General features: G+C 36.1%; 1 protein-coding gene across 1 annotated transcript in view; it reads left to right on the top strand.

Moving 5' to 3' along the window:
• The first annotated feature begins 1513 nt into the window (after positions 1 to 1513).
• The window catches only part of si:dkey-12j5.1 (uncharacterized), a 128970-nt gene continuing 111234 nt past the window's right edge, over positions 1514 to 19249 (top strand). Inside the window, exons 1-8 of the mRNA XM_052144155.1 lie at positions 1514 to 1699; positions 2124 to 2224; positions 2332 to 2478; positions 2649 to 2798; positions 5802 to 5908; positions 8338 to 8461; positions 14345 to 14458; positions 17825 to 17893. Of these exons, the coding sequence (XP_052000115.1) occupies positions 1633 to 1699; positions 2124 to 2224; positions 2332 to 2478; positions 2649 to 2798; positions 5802 to 5908; positions 8338 to 8461; positions 14345 to 14458; positions 17825 to 17893 (879 nt within the window). The 5' untranslated portion in view covers positions 1514 to 1632. The remainder of the gene's footprint in view (positions 1700 to 2123; positions 2225 to 2331; positions 2479 to 2648; positions 2799 to 5801; positions 5909 to 8337; positions 8462 to 14344; positions 14459 to 17824; positions 17894 to 19249) is intronic.

Raw genomic sequence — 19249 nt, forward strand, 5'->3', positions numbered from 1 at the left:
TTCAAGTTCTAAAAGGATCGAGATTGGTTCAAATCGAGAAGGTTCTAGTGACGTTGACTGAAGGAGAAACTTGATTGGCTGATTCAAACATCAGTCACATTACAGTGCCATGAGATAACGTGCTGCCCGCCTACGCAAGGAGAGGTTTCATCTGGGTTTCAGTATACTGTAAACTGGGCTGAGCAATGTTATATAATAAAGAGATTAGGCAGCAATACTTTATCAAAATATTAACTGTAAAGTAGGCGTACCCACAGACGGTATATTATTGTATATTTAACAGTATAAACATATAAACAGACAAAGACAAGACAATATATCTCACTGCGCAATGACTGATGCCAGAATGCTTTTTCTCTTCGATAATACATACTTCAAGTAGATATATGTGTCATGTAAGTTATCATTTTCATGGAACTGTTCATAAGTATATATATATATATATATATATATATATATATATATATATATATATATATATATATATATATATATATATATATATGTATAATTACAATATATCGCAAAGTAAATAGGCCTATGCATAACCATTTCACATCGTTATTGTAGCCCCTAATATGCAGAACAGACTGCAGCACTGGCAGATTTTGCTTTACAGATTTTTTTTTTACAAGCTTCTAAATAAAATTAATAAATAAATCTGCCAAGTACATCCTCTAAAAAAAAAAAATCAGAAAATCTTTCAAACAAAATACCTTTGCTATCTTGTTTTAGGACTAACAGTGTGTAAGATATTTAGGCTTTTTTCAAAGGAAAACAATACAAAAAAAAATCTAAATCAAGTATAAGATTTTTGCAGTAAATCATTGCCCTAATATCAAATGTCTTTCTAGAGAAAAATTATGATTTAACATGGATTTTCTTGATAGAACAAATATATAATTGTACTTGGTACCAGGTCCATGTTAAAGGCCAGAAATAGTATTTTAGCTTAGCATAAAGCTAAATGTTCACATGACAATTTACACAAGGTTAACTATTTTTGCTGCTCTAAATTGGCTTCAAAACCCCACAGAATGTACACAATGACATTATGTTCTGATCGCATCATTTATACGGATAAATGTTTTCCAACTGATTAGACTAAATAGGCTACACATCACAGTAAAATGCAAAGTAATCTCTTCATTAATCAAAATACTTTTTTAATGTAATTGTATTCTGATTACCAGTTATTTAAATTGTAACTTCAGTGGAATATAGTTACAAATATTTAGTATTTTAAAAACGTAACCCCGTTACATGTATTCTGTTACTCATCAACTCAGTCAAAAGATTATGAAATTAATGAAATAATTGAGAAAAAAAATGCTATTTTGAACGATACATTTACATATTTTTATGCGCTTTAATTTTTTAGAAAAAGGAAAAAAAAAAAAGAAATAAAGAAAGGATCTAAAAATTGTCCAAACTATTATCCACTAACGTTAGCAAGAGAACTCCACATGACTTTTATTTTGACAAGGATGTTCTAACTGTTGCAGGAAGTTAACCCTTCACGTTGAAGCCCATGCGTACGGTCACGCTGGCAAGTGATCACATCTCCAAGTGAAGACTGAACTCTCAGTTTACCCTGCAGTGGCAGAAATACACATACTTTACTGAACAACAATGGGAGGACAAGCAAAAGCTAAAAAGAAAAATCAGTCTAAAAGAAAAGACAGCAGACCAAATGGAGGTATGTCAGTTTAAGAAGTGTATAGCGTTAATCTCTCGGGTCAAATTATTTAATCGGCATGTGTAGCGCAGTTCATCTATATTGTTCACGGCAGTATTGACTTTCAACACATCACATGTTTTAAATTAAAGACCGGACTGTACACTAGTTTCACTGCTTGTTTTGAGAGTAGCATTCCTTCGTATTGCCTTTGATGTAAACATGGCATGTGTATCAATGCAGTCTGTTTCATGTGTAAGCCAAGTTTACTGTGTCTTTGTGGTAATATTATTTAATTAATGTAAGGTTTGCCAATACCATACTTATAGACATCGTATTTAACAAATAATCTAGCCAAACCCCATGCTTCGCCTTAGAAGACACAATACAGAGATTTGATTGTTTTATCAATGTTCAATTAAGTTTATTTTTGCTTGATGCTCAGGTGCCATGATGTCAACACAGGAGAGAATGAAAGCCAAGATGCAGGAAAAGGCTAAGAAGAGAACAGCTAAAAAATACACTGTTGAACAGTTATTGGAAAAGGTTATGTATGTTCTATGTTAACCCAGTGATGGTGACATTTAGATGATGATGTCAATGCTTGCTTTCAGGCTGTGATAGTGATTGTGTGGTTTCTCTGTCTCTCACAGACTGACGAGTGTATAGACAACTTTGACTTTGCCATGGCTAGGCTGTTTTGTCAGCGAGCGCTTGACATTGAGCCTACTAACCTTACCATTCTGGATATGCTGGGGAACATCCACGCTGAGCTAGGAGATATCGAGGAAGCCAAACAGATATCCTTTATACACACCACCACAGTTGATTGTTTGATATAACACATATAGTCACTCTCAGTTTGTATGTAATTAGTCTAAACTGTCTACATGAAGCATCTGGTCTTATTTATCCATACGTTAAAGAGAGTATGAGCAAAGCTTGTGTGTGGTCCTTGACAGCAGTGCGCGTGTTCCTGAAGGCTGTGGAGCTCAGTCCAGAGGAGGGCCACAGTAAATACATGTACCTGGGGCAGATTCATACAGGCATGGAGGCTGTACAATACTTCAGTAAAGGAATCGAAGTCATGCTCAACACCATGGACAAACATTCCAATGAGGCAAGACACCGCAGAAGCATACATTTTAAAGTTTAAGTGTGTAATTGTTCTTTTCCAATGCTAAATACTTTCCCTTATTCTGTCTTAAAATGCATATGAGGCTAATAGAGAAAAGGACTTTGAGCCATATGTTGATTGATTTCCCTAAAAAAAGTATTCAAACTTTGGCAAAACATCGTTTTGTTTGTTTGAGCATCCCAAACATCCAGAAAAAGCAACATTGGCTCAACCAATAGCGTACGTTTAATAGCTTAAATATTTTTGCAATTCCATTTGGTGATGCTAGTGGTGCAGATATTACACTTTAGATTCTATTCATTTTCAGTCTACTTATTCTTATTTCACATATATATGCACATTTATGTTTTTGGCAATTGTTTTCATACCAAAGGAACTTGCAAGTAAATTGTATTACAATTAAATTACCTAAAGCAGGCAACTAATAAAACAAGTGAGGTTAAACCTCAAGCGTTGATTAAATATTATTTAAATTGCACACATAATGCCAGTTCAGTAGCTGTACTAGATACAGGTACTAAGATAAGTCAGCAAGTCATAGTAAGATTAAGGCTTACAGTGTTTTGTTACTAAAAAAACTAAGTTTGTGTGTTAGTTACACAACTAGTTTAGACCACATGTTAACTGAATTTAAATTGCTCACTTTAAGAAATGAAATGAAGGGATTTTTTTTGTTGTTGCTTTGAACCCTCTGAGCTTTGGGAATTGTATACTGGTTGGAAGGGCATTTTCCCAATGCATAGCACCTTCATTGCATTGATCACAAAGGTTGCAATGAATCAGAGTTGTGCTTTCTGGAAGGCACTGAGGAATAGCAGGAGGCATTTTGTCATGCTTAGCCTGTCCCATTTTAAGCCTATGTGTGGTATTTGTGTCTGGCTACACAGGGCAGGTAAATGGTGTAGACAGAAGGACAGATGTGTGTTGTTCCTCTTGGTGGACAGCTATTGAAAAAGAGTTGGTCACTGATATTGTTTCAAATTAAAGCACAATGTAATCAATTGAAATGACCTCACAGGCTATTCCTTTTTTGCATTCATTACTACGTATTGGATTCCAATACACTGAGTAATGCTTTAAGCATTGGGTTTACAAGAGTAAGTCCTACAGGTCCAGGGGCCGGATTCACGAAACATTCTTAAGAAGAAATTATTTTTTAACTACCATTTTCTTCTTAATTTGTAACATAAGAAAAAAGTTCAGAATATTTTGTGTTCCTGAAAAAAACGTATCTTTTTTGTTAAGATTGCTCTTAATAAAACAACTTTAGAAGCATTCAAATTCTCTGAATTTTTTTATCTTAAAGTTAGGATAACCTCACAGTTGTCTTAAATTCTAAAAGGTAAGATGTTTAATGAATTAACTGCGTTTTTCATGTTGAGTCTGAAGTCGCATTGGTCTGTTTATGTCTAAAATGTGATTTTAGACTGGGGGGCGGGGCCGGGTCGGAATTTCGCGCGCCCGGTCCCCAATCGGCCTGATGAGGCGCGCTAGGGATAAAGGCGACCGGTGACGATGGTTCGAGAGAGAGAGAGAATTACGGGCATGTCCGTCATGTGTGTGTTTATGTTTGTGCTTTTGGTTTGAGTTTAATTAAATTATCATTTATATTGACAAGCCGGTTCTCGCCTCCTCCTTGCCCATCCTTAACCCCCCTTACATAGACCAAAAAACTTTTTTGACTGTTTTGTTTTTAATTATATTTTTATTTTCAGCTTTCAAGCCATGTAAGTGTTATCACCAAATTCAAACAATAAATGTTGTTTTGAAGCTTCTTAATGTGGTGACCAATCATGTTAATGGATGCACATCATATAGTGCTCTCTCACCGTGATAATTAGATATTCATAGAAACATAAACATTATAACATTAGAAAGCTGAGACTTTATTTTTCATCCCCCATCCATATCCCTATAGAAGTTGGCCACAGTGGAGACAGCCTCCACCACTTTGTCCCATTTACCCACATCTTTCTTTCCAATGTGATATTATCAAATTTTCTCAGCTCTTTGTTTCTTTTCTTTTTCTCCATGTCAAATTAAAAGTTATCAAATGGTTAGCAGCAAGAAATTAATCTATGATAGGAAGTGTTGTTAAGCTAACACATCTCACGCACTTTACATAAAAATAAAATTGTGAGGTGATTGCTATTTAAATAAAGGTTTATAGATAAATGTATCATCTAGCATACATTTAGCAGTGTTGACGAATTGAATTTGGCTACGTGACAAGGCAAGCCTATGAGCATATATTATATATTATCTTTATATTCTTAAGAAAATTTAAGATGTTCTTAAGAATATATTTGAGAACCACTTACGAACGTTCTTACGCACTTCTTATAATTTATCCTAAGAAGTTTCTTAATTTTTTTCTAAAGAAGATTTTCGTGAATCCTGCTGCAGTAGTCTAAATGAAAGGTCATTGTCTTGGGGAGAATTGTGCCCTTTTGAACAAAAAGGAGGAGGCCAATGAATGTCTTTTGTTTTAATTGCAGTTCAGTCCATCAACATTAGAGGGCAGTGAAACTTAAGCAGACAGACTATTGTGTCCTGTGAAATTCAGTCTTTTGTACAATGATAACTGAAGTGTAATACCTAGTCAGCCTATTACGTTTGTGTTAAAGGAATAGTATAAATAATAAAAAATACATTATTTACTCTTATATATATAATACATACCCTCATGCCAATGGAAACCTGAATGCTGTTATTTAGTTTATGTTTTTGTGGAACACAAAGAGTAGGTTTTAGGTTGCATTTATGGTGTTTATTTATTTATGTATTGTCTTTTTGGAGCTTGAGAAATGTGGTCACTAGTCATGAATGGAAAAAAGAGCTGCGTGAAGATCCTGCCTTTGTATTCCACAGAAAAAAAATAACAGTATGTAAGCTTTAAATAACACAAAATGACATAATTTTCAATTTGTGGTGAAGTACCCCTTAAAACTTATTAATGACAACTGCGAATCTGTTCCCTTATAGGCTAATACATTCGGAGCAGCTGCTTTCCCCTCTGAGGGTGCTGTCACAAACAAGGATGTGTCTGTGGCCTTCTGTTCCATCGCTGAGATTTTCTTCACTGATCTATGGTAAATATCGCTCACTCAACTTATGTCCTTCTATGTTTGCCATGGCCTTTCTCTCTCCTTTCTCTGTCAACCTCTTTGGCTTTCTGTGTCTGATGATATGATGCCCACCCCCCCAAGCATACACACACCTGGGATGTGTTAGACTGGAGTCCATCTGCTCTGAGACCTGCAGAAAATATCTTATAACAGACTGGTTGATAGAGAGAGGGAGAGGTATGTGAATTCAAGATGAGAGTAATAGTATGAGAGAGATGAAAGTAGATTTGGATTGGAGATTTGTTGATTGCTGAGAGTCTTGGCACAGTGCCACATCATTCTACCATACTAACCTGGAGCTTGTAATTCAAAGCATCTGGTAAAGGTCAGATTTATTGGTTTTTGGTTATATGTTAGCATCACAATGTTCTTTATAAAAGTACAACAGCAGCCCCACCAAAGTAGTTAATCTCAATGCTTTTCCTCTTGATTTATGGCTGTACATGCTTATCAGTGCGTGTTGTTTTGGTAGTTGTTTGCTGTAGGCAATACTTGCAACTAAATACAAGAGCGAGAAGGAGTGTGTGCTACAAATAAACATTTTTAGAATAGTGTGGAATGCCCCTGGGTGCTGTAAAATCTCTGGTTTACTTCAATTATATTTTATAATTTCGGTTTCTAAGGATATTTGGTCTCATTCTCTAACCATGTATATGCAATTGTTTGTATGTAAAACTATGATTCTTCAATTAGTCTGTGCTTGCAGGTACTTTTTTGAAATAAAAATGTTATAGTAGTAACATTTGTAATAGAAATTGTATAACATTTCATACGAACTCTAAGCCCTATTCAGATGGGACTAATTTACCCTGAAGACAATAGAAAAAAATCATATTACACAGACGTAAGTGACCCTACAAAAAGTACTTTATTATAAAACTTTGTTATAGCTTGATGTGAGAGATTCTGCATTAAAATTAAACTTGCTATGCATGCACTTAGACAAGAATGCATCTTTGGAGAATGTAAGGATACTGTATGTTTTGCAGAGATTGACGAATAGCTATAAAGGTGAGGTTGTGTGAAAAGCCCTTATATGGAGATTATTTGCCCATGAATTATGCAAATTAGTAACTGCTGGTATTCACTCCCTCATGTCGAATAAATAGGATTCTTCGAATTTATTTAACTTAATTTAGGTGTGATTGAATCGTAAGTATGGACATTTTGAGCGAGAACCTTGTCTGCACACATAAAACTTCTATGCAATTATTATTGATTTAGACCCATTGAGTTACTTTTATGTGCTATAAAGGCTTTATTAAAGGGGTCATATAATGCCATTTTTGTACAAGTTAATATGAATCTTTAGGGTCTAAATGAAAACTTTGTAATATACTTTTATTAAAAATTCTCATTAGTATTTTAAGAAAACACTAATTTTACCTGCTCAAAAACAGCTCTGTTTTCAGCACGCCGCTTCAGAGCATATGACTTTAAATGATAATGAGCTTTGGTCACCCGCCCCTCCGTTCTGGAGTTATTCTCCGTATAACTGTTTTTTTGACATTACTTGTTAATCAGTAACATACAAGTAAACCAGGTGTAACTTAGTGTTACCATGTTAACTGTAACACCTGCGTACACAGTTTTTAATAACACAATAACCATAACGCGTTGTTCATTATAAACGTGGGATTATGAATTATATTGAGAACGTCGTAACATTATGGAAAACATGCCGTAATGTACCCTGAGTGTAAACATTAGCCACATTCATTGTGAAGCGTGCAAGCGATTTGCAAAGATTAATATAAAGGTTAATAAAACGTTACACTTACTTCTTCTGGAGGTGCAGAGGGAATATAAATAGTTGGTACCGAATCTTTTTTTCAGCAGCAGCTTCTTAGCAAAACCAGCTTTATACTGACCCTCGTTTATAAAGCAGTCTGGTGAAAAATGATTCGCGCAAACATGAACGCATTGACGTTGCTCGTGGGGAATATTCCCATCGTAAACAAAACTCAGCCACTGCATCTTCAGCGGTTCAGATTTAGGAATATCAAAATGACTGCTGTGTTCGTTATTACACCGAAGAACAGGACACCACAATCATTAGGCGCCATTCTGCACCAGTGTATCAACAATGATGACGGACTATGATTGACAGCTCGCTCACGAGCGAGGGCGGGTCTGTGTTGAAACACTGCTCTCAATCAACAATCCTGGGAGGGGCGTCCGATCGTGTGACGTCACACGGTCGAACGGCTCGATTTGAGGCAGGGGAAAATATATAAGGAGATTAAAACAAAAACACTGGATGGATTTTTATCATAATAGGATGGTTGTGTACAGGCACAGCCAACACACATTTCAGTACAATCAACTTGAAAAAGTGCATGTACCATTATATGACCCCTTTAAGGCTTTATAACTGATTTATTTTGGAACAGCATGGAGGAGGGTGCCGCTGACCGCTGTAAGGAGGCCATCAACAAATCTCTACAGTACAATGAAGACAACCCTGAAGCCATGCAGCTCATGGCCAGCTACCTGTTCAGCATTGAGAAAACAGAGGTACAGGATATTTACCTATCCAATAAATTACCCAGAGTTCCCTCTCTGTCTCAGTGGTTCACCGCACTCTAAGAAAGAGGAGATGAGCCTCCGGTTTGCCGTCAACCCATCATCGCTTTTACTTAGGGGCTTTGTGCCGTTATTGCACTCTGAGGAGTAGGTCATTATGAAGTCATAATTAGCGTAGGTGGAGAGCAGCTAAGAGAGCCGAGTCATGTATGTCTCGGAAGAATACACAGAAATAGTATGTAAATTGAAAGAAAAAGCTTTCAGGCATGTATTTTATTTTCTCTGTACGAATCAGAGAGAAAGCTTTTAGGCATGTATGTTTATTTTTTCTATGTATGAATGAGAGAGAAAGCTTTTAGGCATGTATGTATATTTGCTCTGTTTGAGAGAGAGAGAGAAAGATAGCAAAAGAGAGAGGTCACAACAAATTAATTATAAGTTATTAGTCAAGCAACCTTGATTTAAATGACTCGCCCTGGGACACATTCACTGCTAGAGCAAACGTCAGTCCATTGCACTGCAATTCTTTATTAAACCACTTGGGGGCAAACAGGCATAAGGCCAGCATGTCAGTGTGATAGAAGTTCTTGGAACATTTGTGGGCATATTCACTTCATTTCACTTCAGTAGACTGACAGCAGAATCTGACTCTGCAATTTTAAACTTCTGGCTTATTGTGACTTCTGACCACACCAACTTTTCATTCTTGCCCTTTGTGGCTTGGTGAGAAAGCAGCATTCTCCATACCCCCGCAACACTTGTGTAAATAACAAATATAGTATCTGAGAAAGGCTTTGCTATTTTACTCTCTGATGCTTCATGTTATTTACATATATTCCACAGTTGTTGCTGTGTTTGTTTCCATAACTTTCTGTTGCGACCTGCAGCGGAATTGTGCAGCAAATGTGGGGTTTTCTCTCTTACATAAAACACTAGTATTCCCCCAATGTACGTGTGCATATACATGGAGGTAAGGGACAGTCGAAAATTTACACTGGTGTTTATAATTGAATATAGTTTATTGTGTATGTGCTTTCTAGAGCCTGACCGATATGGGATTTTTGAGACCGATACTGATTTTAGAGGGGAAATTCACAGATTACCAATATGGTGGCCGATATAGTTCATTTTTGAGCTGGAATTTTGTGTGGATTGTGCACTGATTTTGCACCAATATGACTATGCAAAGGTACACAGAAGGATGCTTTCTTAAACAAATTAGGGATGCACCGAAATTTTGGCCGCCGAAAATTTTCAGCCGAAAATGGCACTTTCGGTTTTCGTCCGAAAGAGAAAAAAGGCCGAAAATATGAGCCGAAAATATATACCTCCTCGCCCCGCCCCTCAGTGCTCTGATTTCACTCGATCTAGCCCTCATCACAGCGCTACCAAACAAAGGTCGATCATGTCAGAGGTGTGGAAATTCTTCAAAGTTTCTGATAAGGACATCAAATTTGCGATCTGCAGTGTTTGTTCAGCAGAACTTTCAAGATATATATATATATACACAGTACAGCAAGAGATTCTACAGGAAAGTGCCACAACTAGCGCAGCTACACCACAACTTGAGACGTATCTAGCTGAACTACGCCAGAAGCAACAATCCCCTTGACTATGGTCGCATAAACAAAGACCGCTTTCCTTTGCTTGCACGGATTGCGCACAGGTATTTATCTGCCCAAGCACCAGCACAGAGAGTGAGAGACTGTTCAGTGCAGCACCTCATGTTCTTGATGAGCTTTCTGACAGGAGAGACTGTCAGAAAGTTTAGCAACTTTTGTTCTTGAAGAGAAACCTGTCACTTGTACTTAAATAGAATGCGGTCCAATTTGATGTGTATAGCAATTACATTACACTTGTTCTTCACTTGAGGATACATCTGTCGTTTACAGTTGAGGTTGGATTTAGTTCATTTACTGCTGTTTTGCCCAATAATTTTCACTTAAAGTGTACATACGTTTACATAAACAGAATAGAGCACTGATCTATATATATAATTATATATTATAGTTATATATAGATCAGTGGAATAGAGGCCCTCTGCCATTCTGTGTTCTGTCTTTTGTTTTAATTAAAATTACTGTTGCATATTAAACTTTTTGAAAGATACTAGCTAAGTTCATTACTTGACTGTTGTTTTGCATCTAATAGTTTTCTAAAACTTTACATTATTTGGATAATTGTTAAAGGGGTCATATAATGGTACATGCACTTTTTCAAGTTGATTGTACTGAAATGTGTGTTGGCTGTGCCTGTACACAACCATCCTATTATGATAAAAATCCATCCAGTGTTTTTGTTTTAATCTCCTTATATATTTTCCCCTGCCTTAAATCGAGCCGTTCGACCGTGTGAAGTCACACGATCGGACGCCCCTCCCAGGATTGTTGATTGAGAGCAGTGTTTCAACACAGACCCGCCCTCGCTCGTGAGCGAGCTGTCAATCATAGTCCGTCATCATTGTTGGTACACTGGAGCAGAATGGCGCCTAAGCGATTGTGGTGTTCTGTTCTTCGGTGTAATAACGAACACAGCAGTCATTTTGATATTCCTAAATCTGAACCGCTGAAGATGCAGTGGCTGAGTTTTGTTTACGATGGGAATATTCCCCACGAGCAACGTCAATGCGTTCATGTTTGCGCGAATAATTTTTCACCAGACTGCTTTATAAACGAGGGTCAGTATAAATCTGGTTTTGATAAGAAGCTGCTGCTGAAAAAAGATTCGGTACCAACTATTTATATTCCCTCTGCACCTCCAGAAGAAGTAAGTGTAACGTTTTATTAACCTTTATATTAATCTTTGCAAATCGCTAACCCTAACGGAGGGGCGGGGTGACCAAAGCTCATTATCATTTAAAGTCATATGCTCTGAAACGGCGTGCTGAAAACAGAGCTGTTTCTGAGCAGGTAAAATTAGTGTTTTCTTAAAATACTAATGAGAATTTTTAATAAAAGTATATTACAAAGTTTTCATTTAGACCCTAAAGATTCATATTAACTTGTACAAAAATGGCATTATATGACCCCTTTAATAAAATCTGTAAAATTAGATTTTTACAGAACTGAATGAAGAATAATATTTTATAATGTTTTAATATATTTTTTGTCCAATATTGGTGTGTTACTTTCAATAAAAGTGTGATTTTATTTTATTGGTTTGTAGTTTTTCAATTCAAATTCATTAAATTAATGAAATTAATGAAAAAGTATAATATTAATACAATTATACACAAAAATAAATAAATAGGTAAAATAAAACAAAGTAAGTTTCGGTTTTCGGCCAAGAGCATCCTGGATTTTCGGTTTCGGCCCAGAATTTTCATTTCGGTGCATCCCTAAAACAAATATTATTTTATCAAAGAATATTTGACATTATTATTATACAATGTCACTAAATTCTAGAAATAATCACTGAGAAAATAAAGAATAAATAAAAATACAATAAATAGCTTAAAAAAAACAACAGTACTGTATGTTCAGTATCAGTCAGTTGCTGACCATTTAAATAAACAATAAAATAAATAGCTAAATACATTTCAGTATTGTTTAGTATCAGTCAAATGCTGACTATATTAATACTGCCAGTCAATTATTGGCAGGTTGTAAAACAAGAAGCATTTACACCTGCTGAGACAACAGAAAAACAGCGGCAGCGGTGTTACACCGTATTCTGCTATACATGTTCAGGAGGAACTTTCAACAGTGGAAAACCAGACTTTTAAATATTACATTTTATAAATGCAACGACTGGAATTATTCGGTTGAAGGGGGTACCAAACTGTGAATCCTTAACAAAACAGTTTGGTAAATACATGTTTACATATTAGCTTCCACACAGCAATGAAAGTAGCTATGTGGTTAGTTATTTAGCTATAAGCTTGTTATCACGGAGAGTAAAAGAGGGACCAGAATTGCATCTCACCAACTAGGTAACAGTGTAGCGTGAAATCAACACTCGACAGACACAATCTTACTTTCACTGACTCTCTAACAGCAAACAAACATGAGTGACATAGTTGTCAGGGACAGGGTTAATGTTATATTAGGTATATTGAAAAGGGAAAACGATGGGATAATTTTTTATTAACTTTCCAGTATGTATTTCACAAACTAGTCAGCAACTTACCGAGAAGACTCCGCTCAACTCCACATAGCATAACTCCGCCTTGTTTGCAGAGCCACGTCAGCTCAGAGTCAGCTCTGTAAACAATGGATATGTGCGCACTCTGCTGGACAAAATATGTAATGACACCAATTCTAAAGAATTTTTTCTGCATTATATGTTCTGAAATTTTTTTTCATGTCTGCGCATATCGGTAAAATATACGGCAATACCGATATATCAGTGAAAGGCTAATATCGCCTGATAATATTGGCTGACCGATATATCGGTCGGGCACTAGTGCTTTCCCTACTGTACTACCAGAAATGTTGACATCTTTCTGCTTTGTTTACATCTTGTTTGGCTCCATCCAATGACATGTGTTACCCCTGTCTGATCACGCACACTCGCACTCTTCAAAAACCTGTGAGAACGGCGCTTATGTGTTTTCATGGCCAGACAGACCGCATTCTCCTGGAGAAACCTAGGTGTATTAAACCGTTTACTCTTAATCCCTTAAGTGGTGTAAGGAAACCTGCGTTCTTGTTTACATGGTGTTTTAGAATGCCACTATCTGCAAAACCCCTGAAACAAACCATTAAGTTAAAGTTATCAGGGTTATCATTATTGTATGCCTCTCAACTTATACCACTTTCTTTTATCCTATCCTACTTCCTCTCCTATAACACTTCCTTTCGTCCTATCCTACATTCTCACATCTTATCCTGCTTTATTACTTAATTTTCCTCTCATCCTATCCTACTTCCTCACATCCTTTCCTACTTCCTCTCCTATACCACCTCCTCTCATCTTATCCTACATTCTCACATCTTATCCTGCTTTATTACTTAATTTTCCTCTCATCCTATCCTACTTTCTCACATCCTATACTACTTCCCCTCCTATAACTCTTTCTCTCATCTTATCCTACTACCTCACGTCCGATCCTAATTGCTTTCCTTTACCACTTCTTCTCATCCTATTCTAGTTCCCCTCCTATAGTAACATTTTATAGCATCCTATCTTACTTCCTCACATCCTATCCTATTTTCCCTCCTATTCCACTTCATCTCATCTCATCCTATCCTACTTCTCACATCCAATCTTACTTCCTCTCCTATACATTTTCCTCTCATCCTATCCTACTTCCTCACATCCTATCCTACTTTTATGCCTATCATTTATGCCTATATATTTTCCTCTCATCCTATCCTACTTCCTCACATCCTATCCTACTTTTATGCCTATCATTTTTTATCTCATTCTTTACCACTTACTCTAATTTGTACCACTTTTATCCTATACCACTTACTCTCATCCTATACCACTATACTAAATGTCATCCCATATTACTACTTGTCCCACATCTTCTCATCCTTTCCTACTTCCTGTCATCATATACCACTTCCCTTCATCATATTTTACTTTGTCTCATTCTGTCAAAGAGACAGAAAGATGGGCATATGTCTGTATTATTACAATTAGAGTGGCAAGTCTTCTAACGCAATGCAATCACTTTAAATAATTACCTAATTTTCTTATTGGGTGATCTATTCCTTTAACAACAACATGCATCCCCACCGCCAACCAATGCATTTAGTTGTAATGGCAAGATTTAGGAGAGAGAAGCAGTTTCATTGCTGCCCACGGCACATCTAAAAATCTAATTTCAATATTAGAGTAGTGTTTTTAGTGTGTAGTTGAATATACTTGATTAATTGGTTATTCGTGCACGTCCCTATCTTTGATAGTTTTTTTAATTACTTGCAGGAGGGACGTGAGTACCTGAAGAAGAGTGTGTCATTATGGTTACCTAGTCTACAGAGAAAGGAAGAGTCATCATCAAGAGGAGACCCTGATATAAAGGAGGAAGATCAGACTAAGGTGTGTGTATATATGTTTTTGTGTTCCAATGGCAATGTATAGATGAAGACCGATATGGGCCACATTCTCACCTCTCATTTGTCCTCTGTCTGATGGTATGAATAGAATTATAACTGTGCTTGCAGATGTGTTTAGTCTGGGAAAGATAAGGGAAGAAAGGAAACAACATTTTTAACTTAATGCCAGGCAAAGTCTGTGGCAGTCTGCTGCAACGCTGACCCTGCGGCCACACACACACACACACACAGAAGTCAAATATCTCAAGTGGCCAGACAGTCCCGACATTCTAAACACCACTTACGAGGAAAACCGTGCCAACACTTTGTTATGTGCAAAAAAAGGGCTTTTAAACTTACACATCACACTTACTAAAATTTAGAACAGTATACTGTAATAGAAATATCATTTTAAATGATCTCTCAGGGAGAATCTGTGAGACTTATTTTACTCTGTACCACAGTAATAATGAGCCATCCATGTTTTTACCCGTAGTTCTGACACTTTTTAAATGACACAATAGTGGAACTCCATTGGCTCCAATGGTAAACATAAGGGCAAGTAGAATGTAGAATAAAGAGTTTTAAAGTCAGGACAAAATAATGAACAAATTCTGAGTAAAGTCCTTCTCTGGAATAAAAGTTTTGTTTGATATTAGAAAACAAACCGGCCATGTTTGCCATCAGAGATTCATATATTCTCTATAGAGAAGAATACATATTTGTTTAGGAGTACAAACAACATTTTTTGCTAAAAGTCCCACCTCAGTTAGGTGATAGTTAAAGGATAGTTCTGGGTTCAATACAAATTGAGCTCAATCGACAGCATTTGTGACAATGTTTATTACCACAAAATTTTGTTTTCTTTAAAATAAGCAAAAATCTGGGTTTCAGTGAGACACGTACAATGGAAGTGAATGGGGCCAATTTTTGTAGGGTTTAAACAGAAATGTGAAGCTTGTAATTTTATAAAAGCACTTGCAGTAATTCTTCTGTTAAAACATGTGTATTATTTCAGCTGTAAAGTTGTTTAAATTGTAATTTTTACAGTCGTTTTAGGGTTTGTTATCATTACATCGTCATTGTAAATTGGCTATAACTTTACACAGAAAAGGTTAATAAGTGATTTTATCAAATAAAATAAAAAAATTTGACCAAAGAAAAACCCAATTTACATTGTAAGATAAACAAACCTCTCCTGAACTGACTTATGGAGGGAATTTATAATAGTGCTTGTTTACTTTTCTACTGGTTAAAATTCATGGAGCTTGCCTGTTGCTTGGTTTACATTTATGATATGCAGATGCAAGATTGCTACAGTTTCATTTGGATAATACTAATGGTTAGAAGGTTTGTGTACTGAAGGGTTTGTATGTTGTATAGCTATTTATAAGTTTGAAGCATGGTGCAATTGGGTTCTGTGCCCTCATTATAATTTTTTTTTACATTGCTGATGAGGTGAAACCCGATAATGCCAAAGTCAGTTTGCAGTAAAAAATAAAAAAAGAGGTGTTGAAAGAGAGAAAGGTGTTTATGAAGAGGGATTATTCGAATGGATGGACATTTCCACAGAGACTTGAGAAAATCTGTCACAATAACCAGATTGTGCATTGAATTTAATGGACCATTATTCAAATTCAAATCATAAGCTGGTTTGATCTTTTCTCTGCTTTCTACTCTTGGGATGTTAAAATACATAATTGTATTTTCTAACCCAAAATGCCAGTCAACTCACCAAATTTTTTTTTTAAATAATATCTCTTATCAAATTATCAAGCCAGCTAAGCTTTATCACTGTAGGTTGCATGCATCTCTTTGCACTTCCGCAGTTCATTAAGAATGTAAATTCTAAGAATTTAGTCATTAATCTTGCAGTTAATACAAAATAATTTTGTTTAAACATTGACTCCTAACACTTACTTAATTTACTAATTTAAAATCTTGATTTGTACACATAAATATCTCTTATTGGTTTTATAATCATGCTGTTTAACCAGAGGGTAACTGGCCCCCACAGTGAGCCTGGTTCCCTCAAAGGTTATTTTTCTCCATTAACCAACATCTTATGGAGTTTTGTGTTCCTTGCAACTGTCGCATTAAGCTTGCTCACAGGGGTTCTAAATGTAAATATAATTATGTATTATTTATTTGAAGGCACAATTTACAATCATGTTTTTTTTATTAAACTGCGCTATGACTCGAAAACATTACTATATTACAGCTTTTTCTGTTATTGTTGCTATATGGAAGATTGACAACAAGCGTTTGAAATTGGTACTGCAGTCCAAATTCAAAATATTGGAGAGTTGTCTGCCCGCCCAGCCCCAGACTCGAAGCTCATGCTGGTTGCCAGAATGTTGACATGCAAATTAGCCAACTAAGCATCCATTCTAAAGCATTTTTAGGCTTTAAGCTGTCTCGATCTACCAAAAGCATATTTATCCTTGTTTTACTACGCCTCTGGTCATGGTGGTTTTTAGGTCAGGTGGAATCTGTTATCTCTGATAACAGTTCAGTGATATTAACAGTGAATTATTAACAGTTAGTTTGCTGGCTTCCATGGCTGCAGCATGCAGTGTTGTTTGCCTGCAAACTTGTTCAAATCTGGCAACCGGGTGTCGAAATACCATTGGTGAGTGGACAGTTGGCGGGATCAAACAGGCTAAAACATAAACAGAAATTCCAGCCCGGAACGGAAACTTCAAAGTAGCATCTACTGGCTGTAGCATTGTTATCAGAGAAGCCAGTATTTCAACTTGGCATTTTTCCTAAATCTCTATTGACATATTATGGTCATTTTATGATTTAGTACAGTACAAATATTACATATAGCACATTTAAAGCATAATTTTCTGTGACGCTGCAAATGATATGTGTTTTGAAAATACAAATAAAAATTACTTGATTACTACAGACAATATTTTTTGTAAAATCAACCTGAATTCCTTCCTTAAAGTTGTGATTGTGTTTTAACTTGGGGAAAATAGAAAGTAATAATATAAAACAGTTGCATTGCCTTTGATTCTTCTGTACACAAATGTGTACCAAAAATGTGTCTAACATTCCTGTAATAAAATTAAGATTGTGTATCTTTCTTGTGTGAATCAGCATACAAACTGTTTTCAAATTCATAGACACGCATCAGAATGTATGTCTGATTAAAAATAGATGCTAGAACACACAATATATAGAATTATTTATTTATATATATATATATATATATATATTTTAATTTATTTTCTAATTCATTTCTGCAAATTAAGCATTGAAGAGAAACTTCCACAACTATTTCCAAATAATTTTAGAATGCCATCACATTATTACTGTTATAGCATACCTTTCAATTAACATTTGTTATTTTGTGTCTTAGAACAACATCCCGCCTTTTGAAACAAGAATAACAACTGCCAAACTGCTGATCGAGGCCGAGGAATTTGAGGTAAGAAAATTGTATAGCACAACACTTTCAGGAAGAACATTTCAAAGGGCTCTTTTTACTTTTTCATCGCATTTTATGCAATATTATTTGTCACGTTGTAAGTGATGCAGTTATTTAGTATCTAAAGATGACTGGCTGCACAGTGGCCAGTGAAGGTAAAAAGAAAATAGACTTATGGAAAACCTGTAAATATCAGGGAACTTAAAAATTGTGTTTATCAGGCATGGAAAAGTCAAGGAAATGTAAAAAAGTAATGGAACTTATTATAATGGCTAAACATTCACTGTGCACTTTATTAGGAACACTATGGTCCTAATAAAGTGCCCGACATGTTCTCCTGCTCTTGTAGCCCATTCGCCTCAATGTTTGACGTGTTGTGCATTCTGAGATGCTAATCTGCTCACCTCAATTTACAGAGTGCTTATCAGAGTTACTGTAGCCTTTCTGTCAGCTCGAACCAGTCTGGCCATTCTCTGTTGACCACTCTCATAAACAAGGGATTTCTGTCTTAGAACTACCGCTCACTGGATGTTTCTGTTTTTTGCAGCATTCTGAGTAAACTCTAGAGACTGTTGTGTGTGAAAATCCCAGGAGATCAGCAGTAACACAAAAATACTCAAACCAGCCCATCTGGCATTAACAATAACGCCACGGTCGAAATCACTGAGATAAAATTTTTTCCCCATATTGATGGTTTATGTGAACATTAACTGAAACTCCTGACCCATATCTGACCCGATTTAATGTATTGCATTGTTACCACATGATTGGCTTATTAGATAATAGCATGAATAAGTAGGTGTACAGGTGTTTCTAATAAAGTGCTCAGTGAGCATATATTTATAAATGTTTTATTATTATACTCCGTTCTAAAACATTTTTACTCAAACAACCTGCTGCAGCGGCTCTACGGCCGGAACCAAAGTGTGTGTGTTGCTCGCTATACGACCTGCATCCAAAACAATATCTACAGGCTTCTTTTTCTCACTGACCTCCACTAGAGTTCGGATGCGTGTCTCTAACTCATTAATCTTCTCCATCAGCCTGACTAATTCCATACATTTATCACATGTAACTCCCTCACTGCTGATGGATGAAGCTATCATAAACATGTGGCATTCAGTGCAAGTAGCAATAACATGTGCTAATGACATGACTTTCCGAAATTTTCGTTTGTTGTTGTTCTTCTTGAGCAGTGTGGGTTTGAGATCGATGTGAATCCCTCATGCAATTGTTTGTTGTTGTGGTGGTTCTTGATAAGTGGTGCTTTGAGATCGATGCAATAATCTGTGAAACACAGAGGAGAAAACGGGTGCATGCAATAAAACTAGAAAACGGATGCATGTGGGAATCCTG

This window comes from Xyrauchen texanus, chromosome 15, assembly GCF_025860055.1.
Source record: "Xyrauchen texanus isolate HMW12.3.18 chromosome 15, RBS_HiC_50CHRs, whole genome shotgun sequence".
In the NCBI taxonomy this organism is placed as follows: Eukaryota; Metazoa; Chordata; class Actinopteri; order Cypriniformes; family Catostomidae; genus Xyrauchen; species Xyrauchen texanus.